Here is a 15,103-nt window from a genome sequence, read left to right on the forward strand (position 1 = left end):
CCTTCCTCCCTTTTTCTGTTAATCTCCCTTACCTCCTCCCAAGTTTCCTTCCTACTTATTTTTTTTTAACTTCCTCGCTTCCTACTTTTCCTTCCTTATTGCCTCCCTACTTTCCTTCCTCTCTTCTATCTACTCTTTCTTGCTACTTCCCTTCCTCTCTTCCTCCAGCTTTTCCTTCCTTATTATCTCCCTATTTTTCTTCTTTCCTTTCTCCCTCTTTCTCTACTAACAATTATCCGCCTTCTCTCAATATCCATATCCCTTTCTTTCCTTCTTAAATCCTTCACTTGTTCACGCTTTCCTCCCTCTACCTCCCTTCAAACCTCCTCTTTCTGTTACCCTTCTCATTCACGCTCAATCCATACTTCTCTCTACTTTTCTCTTTCCTCCATTCATCATCCACTCAACTCAATTTCCTCCACTTCATCTCTCATCTTCACCATTCCTCCACTTCCCACCACCTCTGTCTCTCACTTCAATTATCTCGCACTAAAAGCAGCCATCATTTTTTTTTTCGTCTCGTCTGTATCATCATCATTTTTCTCGTCTCCTCTCAATTAGCGTAATCAGCGCCTCCTTGCTCGCCTCCTTAAGCCTGGTAATCAAGACCCAAGATTCCTGTGTCTCCGAGTCTCCCATAATTGCCTTCGATGTCGTGATTTCGTTTCGCGTTTGATGCTGAAAAGTGTTGGAAAAAAATATCCACCCAAAAAATATATCTCCACGGGGCGAGTCTCTGTTTCACCTGCTCTTTACACCTGACACACACCTGACACCTCTTCTTCACCTGTCGAGTCCCCTACCTGTTCCATCTCACATCTGATTATGATTTTGATACCTGCGTCCTTACCTGTCTATTCACACCTGTCCAGTCTACTCACCTGTTCCTTCCTATATCACACCTGACTTTTACACCTGCTTAATCACCTGTCTTCTTTACTTGTTCATTTCAACCACGTTCCTTTAATACCTGTCCTTCCTATTTCCCCATTTACACACATCCCTTCATTAACTCATCTCCACGTCTTCCTGCCTCACCTTTCTGGCTAATTGTTCTTCACACCTGGCTAATACACCTGCCTTATTACTCGTCTTATTCACCTGTCCAGTTCACTCACCTTATCTAAATATCTGCCCTTCCCATATCACACCTGGCTTATATAACTGTTTCAATACCTGTCTTTTCTGTTCCCCATTTACCTATTTCGCCTTACCTTGCCTTTAACCCGTCAGTTCAACCTATGCAGTTTTATCTAATCTAACCTTACTTCCTATCCTAATATTCCAACTTTCTTTCCTTCGTTAATACATTTATCTAACTGAATATTTACCTGACCCAATCTCCTGTTCACCTGTTAGTTCAATCTATTAGTCCTTACCTTATCTTACCTTTCCTCCCATCCTACCTTTCCCATTTGACTATTTCACATTTATATATTTTTCTTACCTTAGCTTTCCCTCGTCGCCTTTTGCTTCTCCTCCGCCTCCTCCTCCTCCTCCTCTTCCTCTTTCTCGGTCCCGTCTCGACTCTGGAAAGAAACTGCAAATGAGGTGCTTCTCGTATTTGTAAAGAGTGGATTCGTTGGTCATAAACAACAACAAAGTATTAGCGGGGGTAACATGAGCGTTTTTCAGAGGTATAATAATGTTTTTCTCTCTCTTCCTTGTTTTCTTTTGATGTCTCTGGTGGTACTATTCAACGACTTATATTATTACTTATATTTTCCTTTATGTCTTTACGGTATGATATTCTCCCTTTTCTTTCCTTTTCTTTTTTTATATTTCTCGTTTTCTTTCTCTTCCAAATTTACATTATCTATATTTTCACTCTTTCCTCTTCTTTTCTTTTCTCTTCATACTTCTTCTTTAGGTCTGTCTTTTCACTCCAAACCTTGTATTTTCCTTCCTTTTTCATCTCCTTCCCTCTCCTCTTTCTCCTCTACATTCTCCTCATCCTCTGCGCTTTCTCCCATTTAGTTATCATACTCCTTCTTTTTCCCATCTCCTTTACCTTCTCCTCAATCTCCTACTTTTTCTCTTCAAATTCCTCGTTCTCCTCCTACTCCTTCCTCTCCCTATCTATCTTACTCCTTCTTCTCCTGCTCCTCCACCGTCTACATATCTTTATTCGTCTTATTCCTCCTCCTCTACTCTCAATTTCCCTTTTCATTTTCCTCGTCTTCCACCACCTTCTATCTACCTATCTTTCTCTTTATACTGCTCTTCCATCCTCATCCACTTCTACCTTCTGCCCCTTCCACTCCTTTCTCATCATCCTCAGCCCCCTCCTTCTCTACCTCTTCCGTACTAACACAAACATTTCTCCCCCACAGGTCCTGAGTTCTGGGGCGTCATCAACCCGGCGTGGGTGATGTGCTCAGAGGGCCGCCGCCAGTCTCCCATCAACCTGGACCCCCGGACGCTGCTGCACGACCCCAATCTCACCCCCATCAACGTGGATAAGTCCGAGGTGGGTTGTTCATTCATCTCCCATTTCATATTCCTACTTCTTTTTTTTCTTTTACGTGTGTGTGTTTGGGGGAAAGAAGAGTGCTTCGAATGTGTTGTATCCTTACATAACCTCACTCTCTCAACGTGGATAAGTCCGAGGTGGGGTTGTTCATTCATCTCCCATTTCATATTCCGACTTATCCTCCTCCTTTCCCTCCTCTACTTCTTTTTCTTTTGCGTGTGTATACTGGAGGAGGAGGAGGAGGAGGGGGGGGGGTAGGGTGCTTCGGATGTGTAATAGTTCTACTCTCGCTCATCCCCATACTATCCAAATCCCTTACGCAAGAGTTGACCAGCACCTTCATTCTTTCATCACTTTAGCAAAAAAAATGTAGGAGTGTATTAACCTCACATAAACTAACTTAACGTAACCATAATCATCCTAACCGAACATAACTCAGCGTGGATAACTCAAGAGGTGAGTATTGGGGGGTGTAAGGGAGTGTTTTTAGGGGAAGGTCAAGCTAGAATTCTAAGACGCTTTCAGCACATATAACAACTATTTCCAAGGCCAAAATCACCTTCCTTTTTTCCCTCTCTATCCCAATAATAAAAAGAATAACCAAAACAATGCACAGGGTAACAGAGGAATACCTTTACACAACCCCTCTCTCTCTCTCTCTCTCTCTCTCTCTCTCTCTCTCTCTCTCTCTCTCTCTCTCTCTCTCTCTCTCTCTCTCTCTCTCTCTCTCTCTCTCAATAATAAAAAGAATAACCAAAACAACACACAAGGCAACAGAGAAATACCTTTACACAACCTCTCTCTCTCTCTCTCTCTCTCTCTCTCTCTCTCTCTCTCTCTCTCTCTCTCTCTCTCTCTCTCTCTCTCTCTCTCTCTCTCTCTCTCTCAATAATAAAAGAATAACCAAAACAACACACAAGGCAACAGAGAAATCCCTTTACACAACCCCCCCCTCTCTCTCTCTCTCTCTCTCTCTCTCTCTCTCTCTCTCTCTCTCTCTCACTCTCTCTCTCTCACCGGTAAAAGTTCAGCCTCGTAACCTTTCTCTCATTTATTTTTCACCCTGAATGTTGAATGTTGACAGACGAAGTGAACAAATGACCTTCCAACTGGATATGAGGTTTAGGATGACCTCTCGGTGACCTTTGAATGCGATAAGGTCAGAAACGATGAGCAGGTGACCTTTCTTCTTCCGTGTGCCTGAACGTAAATGTGTTTGTGAGAAAAAGGGAATGGAATGAAAGACAACAGATATGAGGGAGATAGCAAAAAGCATGAAAATGGGAGAGTGTGAGGAATGGAAGAAGCAAGAGAGAAGAAGGATAAGAGGATGCAGAAAGGGAGATAAGGAGGAAGAATTTGAGGTAAGGATAGACAGGGAGGAGAAGGAAGAAAGGCAGGGAGGGAGGATAGAGAAGTAGGAGATTGGGGAGACGAGTGGGAAAGAGTGAAGAAAGGAAGAAGCAAGAGAGAGGAAGGATAAGAGGATGCAGAAAGGGAGATAAGGAGGGAGATTTTGAGGTAAGGATAGACAGGGAGGAGAAGGAAGAAAGGCAGGGAGGGAGGATAGAGAAGTAGGAGATTGGGGAGACGAGTGGGAAAGAGTGAAGAAAGGAAGAAGCAAGAGAGAAGAAGGTAAAGAGGATGCAGAAAGGGAGAAATAAAGGGAAGAGGAGGAAGGGAAGGTAAAATGATGGGGTAGGGGAGGAAGGCAGGGAAGGAACACAGGTTAAGAGGAGAGGAAAGGAAGGGGAGGTAAGGGAGGACAGAGGGATGGAGGGGGGAGGGGGGGGCATTAGCCTGACAAGAGCTTCAGTTCTGTAAGAGGCCGCAGTGATCGATGAGAGAGAGAGAGAGAGAGAGAGAGAGAGAGAGAGAGAGAGAGAGAGAGAGAGAGAGAGAGAGAGAGAGAGAGAGAGAGAGAGAGAGAGAGAGAGAGAGAGAGAGAGAGAATAGACTATCAATATTAACACATTAGATTCAGCTTCCTATTTCACTGATTATTCTCTTCTTTTTATATTTCTTTCATTATTTATTTTTCATTTCTTATTTTTTATGTATTTTCCTTTTCGTTCTCTTTTCGTTTTCTCTTCAAATACTTACAAATACACTTAAGTCCCCTTCTAAAACTTATATAAACTACATTCCCTTCAAAAAACTACATATACTTTAAGTTCTCTTCAAAAACTCACATATACATAAAACTCCCTTCAAATACTTACAAATACACTTAAGTCCCCTTCTATAACTTATATACACTACATTCCCTTAAAAAGACTACATATATTCTAAGTTCCCTTCAAAAACTTATATATACTCTAAGTTCTCTTTAAAATCTTACATATACAATAAACTCCCTTCAGATACTTTTACATTATACACAAGTCCCCTTCTAAAACTTATATACACTACATTCCCTTCAAAAAACGACATATGATTTAAGTTCTCTTCAAAAATCTTACATATACAATAAATTCCCTTCAGATACTTACACAATATATATATACACTCTGTCCCCTTCCCTTCGCCGTCCTACATACGCCCACAGCACAATTAGAAGTGATCATATGTTTGCAAGGTCGTAAGTTCGGAGATTTCCTTTCAGACGAGAGGCTTGTAGGTGAGGTAATGCGATTTGATCCTACTCGTTACACTGATCTTTTCTCATGTCTTCTCTTCTTCGTTTTCCTATGTAGAATATCAACAGAAATAACATCATCTTCCTCTTCCTCCTCCTTCTTCTATTCGTTCTCCTTTTTCGTCCTCCTAGTCTTCCTTCACTTCCTCCTTCTCCTCCTCGTCTTCCCCCTCTTCTTTTTCTTTCTAGTCTTCCTCGTAATCGTTCTGCTAGTCTTTCTTTTCTTCTTCTTCTTTTTCTTCTTCTTCCTTCGTCTTTTTATCCTATTCCTAGACTAATTACATCTCCTTCATTTCCTCTATTCATATTTATACATGACACACCACCACCACAACTACCACCATCACAACCACCACCACCACCACCACCATACTTATCACAACGTTTTTCTCTTCCTCTTCCGTCTCCTTATCCTCCTAATCGCCCTTCTCTCTTACTCTTCCTTCTCCTTATCCTGTTTCTAGACTAGTTATATCTTCGTTAATTTCTTCTCTTCTTATTTCTATATGTAACACTAACAACACCACCACCTCAACCACAACCACCACCACCACCATCACCACGACTTACTCCGCCTCTTCCTTCTCCATCTCCTCCTCCTCCTGCATAATATAGCATCACATCAAGGTATACTTCCCCTTATCACTTAATGACGGATAATTAACTAAAAGAGACAATTAACAATATGTGTGAAGATGAGAAAAAAGGATGAAAATTACGCTGTACGACAAATTATCAACGATGCAGGAAGAGGAAGAACAGGAAGAACAAGAACAGGAATTAGGGTCATGTTGAAGTTGTTGATTTTTTTACGGGAACAAAAAAAAAGAGCATAGAGAACAAAAAATAACCAGGAACAGGAACAAAAACAGAACAGGAACAAGAAAAAGAACAAGATGATGATGAAAGAGATAGCGAGGTAGAGATTAACAGATAGAGGAGGAGAGAGTAACACACACACACACACACACACACACACACACACACACACACTTACAAACACACGCCCCCAAGGAGATATTATTGCAATTCGGATTTAATTATCAGTTTAATCAACCCCTTTGCCGCCTCCCAAGATTGGCCTTTGTTATAATGAGGCACAAAGACACACAGACACAGAGAGACGCAGAGAAAGAGATAGAGAGACACACAAACGAAGGGGACAAAACGTGTGAGAGTTAGCAATTTGAGTTGAGATGGATTGAGAGGGGAAGGGAGGAGGAGGGGGAGGGAAGGAGGGGAGAGATAGGGTTTGATAAAGAGGTAAGAGAGAGAGAGAGAGAGAGAGAGAGAGAGAAGAAAAAGAAAGACTTTGTTCCCTCTTCCCATCATCTTCCTTAATTCCTTCCCTTTATCCTCTTATATTATTCCTCTTCCTTTCTCCTCTTCCTCCTCCTCTTGTTCCTCCTACACCTCTTTCTCTTTAACCTCTTCTCCCATCTCAATACCCTCCATAACCCCAACTTCCTCCACCACCACCACCACCACCACAATGCAAGGCCTGGTAACCTCCCAACTCCTTTGCGCCCCCTCCCCCCCGCCCCCCCACACAAGTACCTGGGCTTAATGACAACCAATACCTGGGAGTGATTGGCTGCACCCTTCCCTCACTCACATGCCATTATGTCCGCCGTGACGCTACACACTTGTATTTTCTTCGTCATAGCTCGTCTCTTATTCACGACAGACCACTTTAGTTGGTACCGTTGGACTCAGCAGTAATTGCGCAACTCAGTTATGTTTATCTAAACTCGATAAAATAAAACATAAAGGAAATGTGATGAGTTGAAGTCACAAGACAGCTCCGAAATGTTTATAACACGGTTTACTTATCATCGCTTTTCTCAGCAGTCTTTGAACCAGGGTTGAAATAAATAATTTCATCTCATAGAGCAAAGTCTCCTGAACGCTATGGTGCGATCAGATCATAGATAAAACGTGACATGAGCATAACACAGAACGGTTTCTAAGGATGTGTACAGCGACGACGCATGACTGCCCGCTGCCTGGCCGCCGGTCGGCCGCCGCTTGTGGTGAATTAGGCTATTTTTCGTCTCCTTATTTCTTTCGCTGCATTCATCGTCAACAAACGAAACCTTATATATATATATATATATATATATATATATATATATATATATATATATATATATATATATATATATATATATATATATATATATATATATATATATATATATATATATATATATATATATATATATATATATATATATATATATATATATATATATATATATATATATATATATATATATATATATATATATATATATATATATATATATATATATATATATATATATATATATATATATATATATATGTGTATGTGTGTGTGTGTGTGTCTCATCAGTATTTTTTTTTTTTATTGTAGTTGGGATAATGCATAAGGGTTTTCGTTTGTTGACGATGAAAGCAGCGAAAGAAGTGCTTTTCTTATTCCAATTTACAACTAACTAATTTATTCTTCGTTCCTTATATTTTCCAGGTATTTCTTTTCATTAACTGTATAACTGTCTTTTTTTGTGCTTTTCTTACTCCAATCTATAACTAACTAATCTATTCTGCGTTCCTTATTTTTCTATTTACTTTTTTAATTAACTTCTATGCTTGTCTTTTTGGTGCTGTTCTTATTCCAATATATAACTAACTAATCTATCCTTTGTTCCTTTTATTTTCTAGTTATTTCTTTTCATTAACTTGTATGCTTCTCTTTTTGGTACTTTTCTTATTCCAATCTATAACTAACTAATCTATCCTTAGTTCCTTTTATTTTCTAGTTATTTCTTTTATTAACTTGTATGCCTTCTTTTTGGTGCTTTTCCTATTCCAATTTATAACTAACTAATCTATTCTTCTTTCCATATTTTTCTATTTATTTCTTTTTATTAAATTCTATGCTCGTCTTTTCAGTACTTTATTTATTCCAATCTATAACTAACTAATCTATTTTTCTTTCCTTATATTTTTCTAGTTATTTCTTTTTATTAACTTCTACGCACATCTTTCTGGTGCTTCTCTTATTCCAATCTATAACTAACTAATCTATTCTTTCCTTATTTTTCCGGATATTTCTTTTTATTAATTCGTATGCTCCTCTTTTGAGTACTTTTATTATTCCAATTAATAACTAACTAATCTATTCTTTCTTTATATTTTCTAGTTATTTCTTTTCATAGACTTCTATGCTCGTCATTTTGGGTTCTTTTCTTATTCCAATTTATAACTAACTAATCTATTTCTCGTTCCTTATATTTTCTAGCTATTTCTTTTCATTAACTTCTATGCTTGTCTTTTTAGTACTTTTCTTATTCCAATTTATAACTAACTAATCTATTTTTCTTTCCTTATATTTTCTAGTTATTTCTTTTAATCAACTTTAATGCCTGTCTTTTGGTTCTTTTCTAATTCCAATCTATAACTAACTAATCTATTACTCGTCCCACATTTTTCTTCTTATTTCTTTTTATTAACTTCTATGCCTGTCTTTTTAGTACTTTTCTTATTCCAACTTATAACTAACTAATGTATTCTTCGTTCCTTATTTTTCCAAGTATTTCTTTTCATTAACTTGTATGCTGATCTTTTTTTGTGCTTTTCTTGTTTCAATCTATAACTACCTAATCTATTCTGCGTTCCTTATTTTTCCAAGTATTTCTTTTTATTAAATTCTATGCTCGTCTTTTTTGGTAATTTTCTTATTCCAATCTATAGTAACTAATGTATTTCTCTTTCCTTATATTTTTCAAGTTATTTCTTTTCATTAACTTGTATGCTTGTCTTTTTTGGTTCTTTTCTTATTCCAATCTATAACTAACTAATCTATTCTTTCCTTATTTTCCCAGGTATTTTTTTTATTAACTTGTATGCTCGTCTTTTTGGTGCTTATCTTATTCCAGACTATAACTAACTAATCTATTCTTCGTTCCTTATATTTTCCAGGTATTTCTTTTTATTATCTTGTATGCTGTCTTTTTTTTTTCTTATTCCAATCTATAACTAAGTATTCTATCCTTCGTTCCTTATATTTTCTATTTATTTCTTTTTATTAACTTGTATGCCTGTCTTTTTGGTGCTGTTCTTATTGCAATCTATAACTAACTAATCTATTCTGCGTTCCTTATGTTTCTTCTAATTTCTTTTTATTAACTTGTATGCAGTCCCTTTTGGTTCTTTTCTTATTCCAATCTATAACTAACTAATCTATCCTTCGTTCCTTATTTTTCTAGTAATTTCTTTTTATTTACTTATATGCTTGTATTCTTTAGTGGTTTTCTTATTCCAATTTATAACTAATTAATCTATTCTTTCCTTATTTTCCCAGGTATTTCTTTTCATTACCTTCTATGCTCGTCTTTTTGGGTTCTTTTCTAATTCCAATTTATAAATAACTAATCCATTCCTCGTTCTTTATTTTCTAGTTATTTCTTTTCATTAACTTGTATGCCTGTCTTTTTCGGTACTTTTCTTATTCCAATTTATAACAAACTAATCTATTTTTCTTTCTTTATATTTTCTAGTTATTTCTTTTCATTAACTTCTATGCTTGTCTTTTTTGGTTCTTGTTTCAATCTATAACTAACTAATGTATTCTTCGTCCCTTATTTTTCTAATTATTTCTTTTCATTAACTTGTATCCTTGTCTTTTTTAGTGCTTTTCTTATTTCAATTTATAAGTAACTAATCTATTCTTCGTTCTTTATTTTCGAGGTATTTCTTTTATTAACTTCTAAGACTGTCTTTTTAATGCTTTTCTTATTCCAATTTATAACTAACTAATCTATTCTTCTTTCCTTATTTTTCTAGTGATTTCTTTTTATTATCTTATATGCTCGTCTTTTTTGGTACTTTTCTTATTCCAATATATAACTAACTAATCTATTTTTCTTTCCTTATATTTTTCTAGCTCTATCTTTTTATTAACTTCTATGCTTGTCTTTTTGGTGCTTCTCTTATTCCAATCTATAACTAACTAATCTATTATTTCCATATTTTTCCAGATATTTCTTTTTATGAATTCGTATGCTCGTCTTTTGGGTACTCTTCTTATTCCAATCAATAACTAACTAATCTATTCTTTTATTTTATTTTCTAGTTATTTCTTTTCATTAATTTCTATGCTCATCTTTTTGTGCTCTTTTCTTATTCCAATTTATAACTAATCTATTCCTTGTTCGTTATATTTTCTACCTATTTCTTTTTATAAACTTGTTTCCCTGTCTTTCTTGGTGCTTTTCTTATTCTAATTTGTAACTAACTAATTTATTCTTCTTTCCATATTTGTCTGATTATTTCTTTTCATTAACTCCTATGCGCATTTTTTTAGGACTTTCCTTATTCCAGTCTATAAGTAACTAATATATTCTTCGTTCCTTATTTTTCTAATTATTTGTTTATTAACCTCTATGCTCTTTTTTTTTGTTCTTTTCTTATTTCAAATTATAACTAACTAATCTATTCTATTTTTCTTTTCTTATTTTTCCAGGTATTTCTTTTTATTAACTTATATGCTTGTTTTTTTATGGTGCTTTTCTTATTCCAATTTATAACTAATTAATATATTCTTCTTTCCACATTTTTCTATTTATTTCTTTTCATCAACTTCTATGCTCGTCTTTTTGGTACTTTTCTTTAGTCCAGTCGATAACTCACTAATCTATTCTTCGTTCCTTATTTTTCTTGTTATTTCTTTTCATTAACTTCTATGGTCGTCTTTTTAACTAAATATGCCTGTCTTTTTGGTACTTTTCTTATTCCAATTGACAACTAAGTAATCTATTCTTCGTTCGCTATATTTTCTAGTCATTTCTTTTTATTAACTTGTATGTTTGTCTTTTTTAGTGCTTTTCTTATTCCAATTTGGATTGGAATACGAATAGCACCAAAAAGACAGGCATAGAAGTTAATAAAAAGAAATACCTGGAAGAATAAGGAACGAAGGATAGATTAGTTAGTTATAAATTGGAATAAGAAATTCACCAAAAAGACGAGCATAGAAATAATAAAAAGAAATACCTGGAAAAATAAGAAAGGAATAGATGAATTAGTTATAAATTTGAATAAGAAAAGATCAAAAAAAGACAGGCATACAAGTTAATAAAAACAAATAAATAGAAATATGAGGAGCAAAAAATGTATTAGTTAGTTATAGACTGGAATAAGAACATCACCAAAAAGAAAAGCATAGAAGTTAATAAAAAGAAAAATATGGAACGAAGAATAGATTAGTTAATTATGTACTGGAATAAGAAAAGCACGAAAAAGACGAGCATAGAAGTTAATGAAAAGAAATGACTAGAAAATATAAGGAAAGAATAGATTAGTTAGTTATTGATTGGAATAAGAAAAATACCCAAAAGACGAGCATACGAATTAATAAAAAGAAATATCTGGAAAAATAAGGAAACAATAGACTAGTTAGTTAAAGATTGCAATAAGAACAGCACCAAAAAGAAAAATATAGAAGTTAATAAAAATAAATAAAAAGAAAAATAAGGAACGAAGAAAAAATTATTTAGTTCTAAATTGGAATAAGAAAATACCAAAAAGACAGGCATAGAAGTTATTGAAAAGAAATACCTGGAAATATAAGGGAAGAATAGATTAGTTAGTTATAAATTGGAATAAGAAAAGCACCAAAAAAAAACGATCATAGAAATAATAAAAAGAAATACCTGGAAAAATAAAGAAGGAATAGATTAATTAGTTATAAATTGAAATAAGAAAAGCACTAAAAAAGAAAGGCATAAAGAAGTTAATGAAAAGAAATAAGTAGAATATATAAGGAAAAAAATACATTAGTTAATTATAGATTGGAATAATAAAAGCACCAAAAATGACAAGCATTCAAGTTAATAAAAATAAATAGATGGAAAATATAAGGAACGAAGAATAGATTTCTTATTTATAAATTGGAATAAGAAAAGTACCAAAAAAGACGAGCATAGAAGTTAATGAAAAGAAATACCTTGGAAAATGAGGAAAGAATAAATTAGTTAGTTATAAATTGGAATAAGAAAAGCTCTAAAAAAGACAAGCATACAAGTTAAAAAAAGGAAATTACTAGAAAATAAGGAACGAAGGATAGATTAGTTAGTTATACATTGGATTAAAAAAGAACCAAAAAAGACAAGCATAAAAGTTAATGAAAAGAAATAACTAAAAAATATAAAGAACGAAGAATAGATTAGTTAGTTATAAATTGGAATAAGAAAAGCTCTAAAGAAGACAAGCAAAAAAGTTAATAAAAAGAAATAACTAGAAATAATAGGACCGAAGGATAGATTAGTTAGTTATAGATTGGATTAAAAAAGAACCAAAAAAGACAAGCATACAAGTTAATAAAAAAGAAAAAAGAAGAAAAATAAGAAACGCAGAATAGATTAGTTAGTTATAGATTGAAATACGAAAAGCACAAAAAAGACAGCATTCAAGTTAATAATTAAGAATTAAGAAGAAAAATAAGGAACGCAGAACAGATTAGTTAGTTATAGATTGGAATAAGAAAAGCACAAAAAAGACAGCATACAAGATAATAAAAAGAAATACCTGGAAAATATATGGAACGAAGAATAGATTACTTAGTCATAGATTGGAATAAGAAAAGAACAAAAAAGACAAGCATACATGTTAATAAAAGAAATAACTAGAAAATAAAAGGAACGAAGGATAGATTAGTTAGTTATAGATTGGAATAAGGAAAGTACTAAAAAGACGAGCATAGAAGTTAATAAGAAGAAGTAAATAGAAAAATATGGAAAGAAAAATAGATTAGTTAGTTATAGATTGGAATAAGAAAAGAACCAAAAAGACAGCATACAAGTTAATAAAAAGAAATGACTACGAGATATAAGGAGCGAAGAATAGATTATTTAGTTATGAATTGGAATAAAAAAAGTACCAAAGAGACAGGCATAGAAGTTAATGAAAAGAAATACCTGGAAGAAAAAAGGAATGAAGAATAGATTAGTTAGTTATAGATTGGAATACGAAAAGCACCAAAAAAGACAAGCATACAAGTTAATAAAAAGAAATACCAGGAAAATTCAAGGAACGAAGGATAGATTTGTTAGTTATCGATTGGAATAAGGAAAGTACTAAAAAAACGAGCATAGAACTTAATGAAAAGAAGTAAATAGAAAAATATGGAAAGAAAAATTGATTAGTTAGTTATGAATTGGAATAAAAAAGCACCAAAAAAAGACAAGCATACAATAAAAGAAATAACTAGAAAATATAAGGAACGAAGAATAGATTAGTTACTTATAAATTGAAATAAGAAAAGAACCCAAAAAGAAGAGCATAGAAGTTAATGAAAAGAAATAACTAGAAAAAATTAGAAAGAAAATAGATTAGAATTAGATATAGATTGGAATAAGAAAAGTACCAAAAAGACGAGTATAGAAGTTAATAAAAGAAAAATACCTGGAAAATATAAGGAAGAAGAATAGATTATTAATTATAGATTGGAATACGAATAGCACCAAAAAGACAGGCATAGAAGTTAATAAAAAGAAATACCTGGAAGAATAAGGAAAGAAGGATAGATTAGTTAGTTATAAATTAGAATAAGAAATTCACCAAAAAGACGAGCATAGAAATAATAAAAAGAAATACCTGGAAAAATAAGAAAGGAATAGATGAGTTAGTTATAAATTTGAATAAGAAAAGATCAAAAAAAGACAGGCATACAAGTTAATAAAAACAAATAAATAGAAATATAAGGAGCCAAAAATTTATTAGTTAGTTATAGACCGGAATAAAAACATCACCAAAAAGACAAGCATATAAGTTAATAAAAAAAAATATAGAACGAAGAATAGATTAGTTAGTTATGTACTGGAATAAGAAAAGCACCAAAAAGACGAGCATAGAAGTTAATGAAAAGAAATGACTAGAAAATATAAGGAAAGAATAGATTAGTTAGTTATTGATTGGAATAAGAAAAATACCTAAAAGACGAGCATAAGAATTAATGAAAAGAAATATCTGGAAAAATAAGGAAACAATAGACTAGTTAGTTAAAGATTGCAATAAGAACAGCACCAAAAAGAAAAATATAGAAGTTAATAAAAAGAAATAGAAAGAAAAATAAGGAACGAAGAATAGATTATTTAGTTATAAATTGGAATAAGAAAAATACCAAAAAGACAGGCATAGAAGTTATTGAATAGAAATACCTGGAAATATAAGGAAAGAATAGATTAGTTAGTTATAAATTGGAATAAGAAAAGCACCAAAAAAAAAAAAAACGAGCATAGAAATAATAAAAAGAAATACCTGGAAAAATAAAGAAGGAATAGATTAATTAGTTATAAATTGAAATAAGAAAAACACTAAAAAAGACAGGCATAAAGAAGTTAATGAAAAGAAATAAGTAGAATACATAAGGAAAAAAATACTTTAGTTAATTATAGATTGGAATAATAAAAGCACCAAAAATGACAAGCATTCAAGTTAATAAAAATACATAGATGGAAAATATAAGGAACGAAGAATAGATTTCTTATTTATAAATTGGAATAAGAAAAGTACCAAAAAAGACGAGCATAGAAGTTAATGAAAAGAAATACCTTGGAAAATGAGGAAAGAATAAATTAGTTAGTAATAAATTGGAATAAGAAAAGCTCTAAAGAAGAAAACCATACAAGTTAATAAAAAGAAATAACTAGAAAATAAAAGGACCGAAGGATAGATTAGTAAGTTATACATTGGATTAAAAAAGAACCAAAAAAGACAAGCATAAAAGTTAATGAAGAGAAATAACTAAAAAATATAAAGAACGAAGAATAGATTAGTTAGTTATAAATTGGAATAAGAAAAGCTCTAAAGAAGACAAGCAAAAAAGTTAATAAAAAGAAATAACTAGAAATAAAAGGACCGAAGGATAGATTAGTTAGTTATAGATTGGATTAAAAAAGAACCAAAAAAGACAAGCATACAAGTTAATAAAAAAGAAATAAGAAGAA

General features: G+C 33.0%; 1 protein-coding gene across 2 annotated transcripts in view; it reads left to right on the plus strand.

Moving 5' to 3' along the window:
- Window positions 1-15,103, plus strand: part of LOC126983133 (carbonic anhydrase-related protein 10-like) — a 115,184-nt gene that overhangs the window by 55,314 nt on the left and 44,767 nt on the right. The window contains exon 2 of one of the 2 annotated variants that reach the window (XM_050835630.1): window positions 2,334-2,470. In XM_050835630.1, the coding sequence (XP_050691587.1) occupies window positions 2,334-2,470 (137 nt within the window). Of the gene's footprint in view, window positions 1-2,333; window positions 2,471-2,598; window positions 2,611-15,103 lie in introns of those variants that run through there. The other variant, XM_050835631.1, reaches the window with a different exon arrangement.

Source organism: Eriocheir sinensis, chromosome 53 (assembly GCF_024679095.1).
Source record: "Eriocheir sinensis breed Jianghai 21 chromosome 53, ASM2467909v1, whole genome shotgun sequence".
Classification (NCBI taxonomy): domain Eukaryota; kingdom Metazoa; phylum Arthropoda; class Malacostraca; order Decapoda; family Varunidae; genus Eriocheir; species Eriocheir sinensis.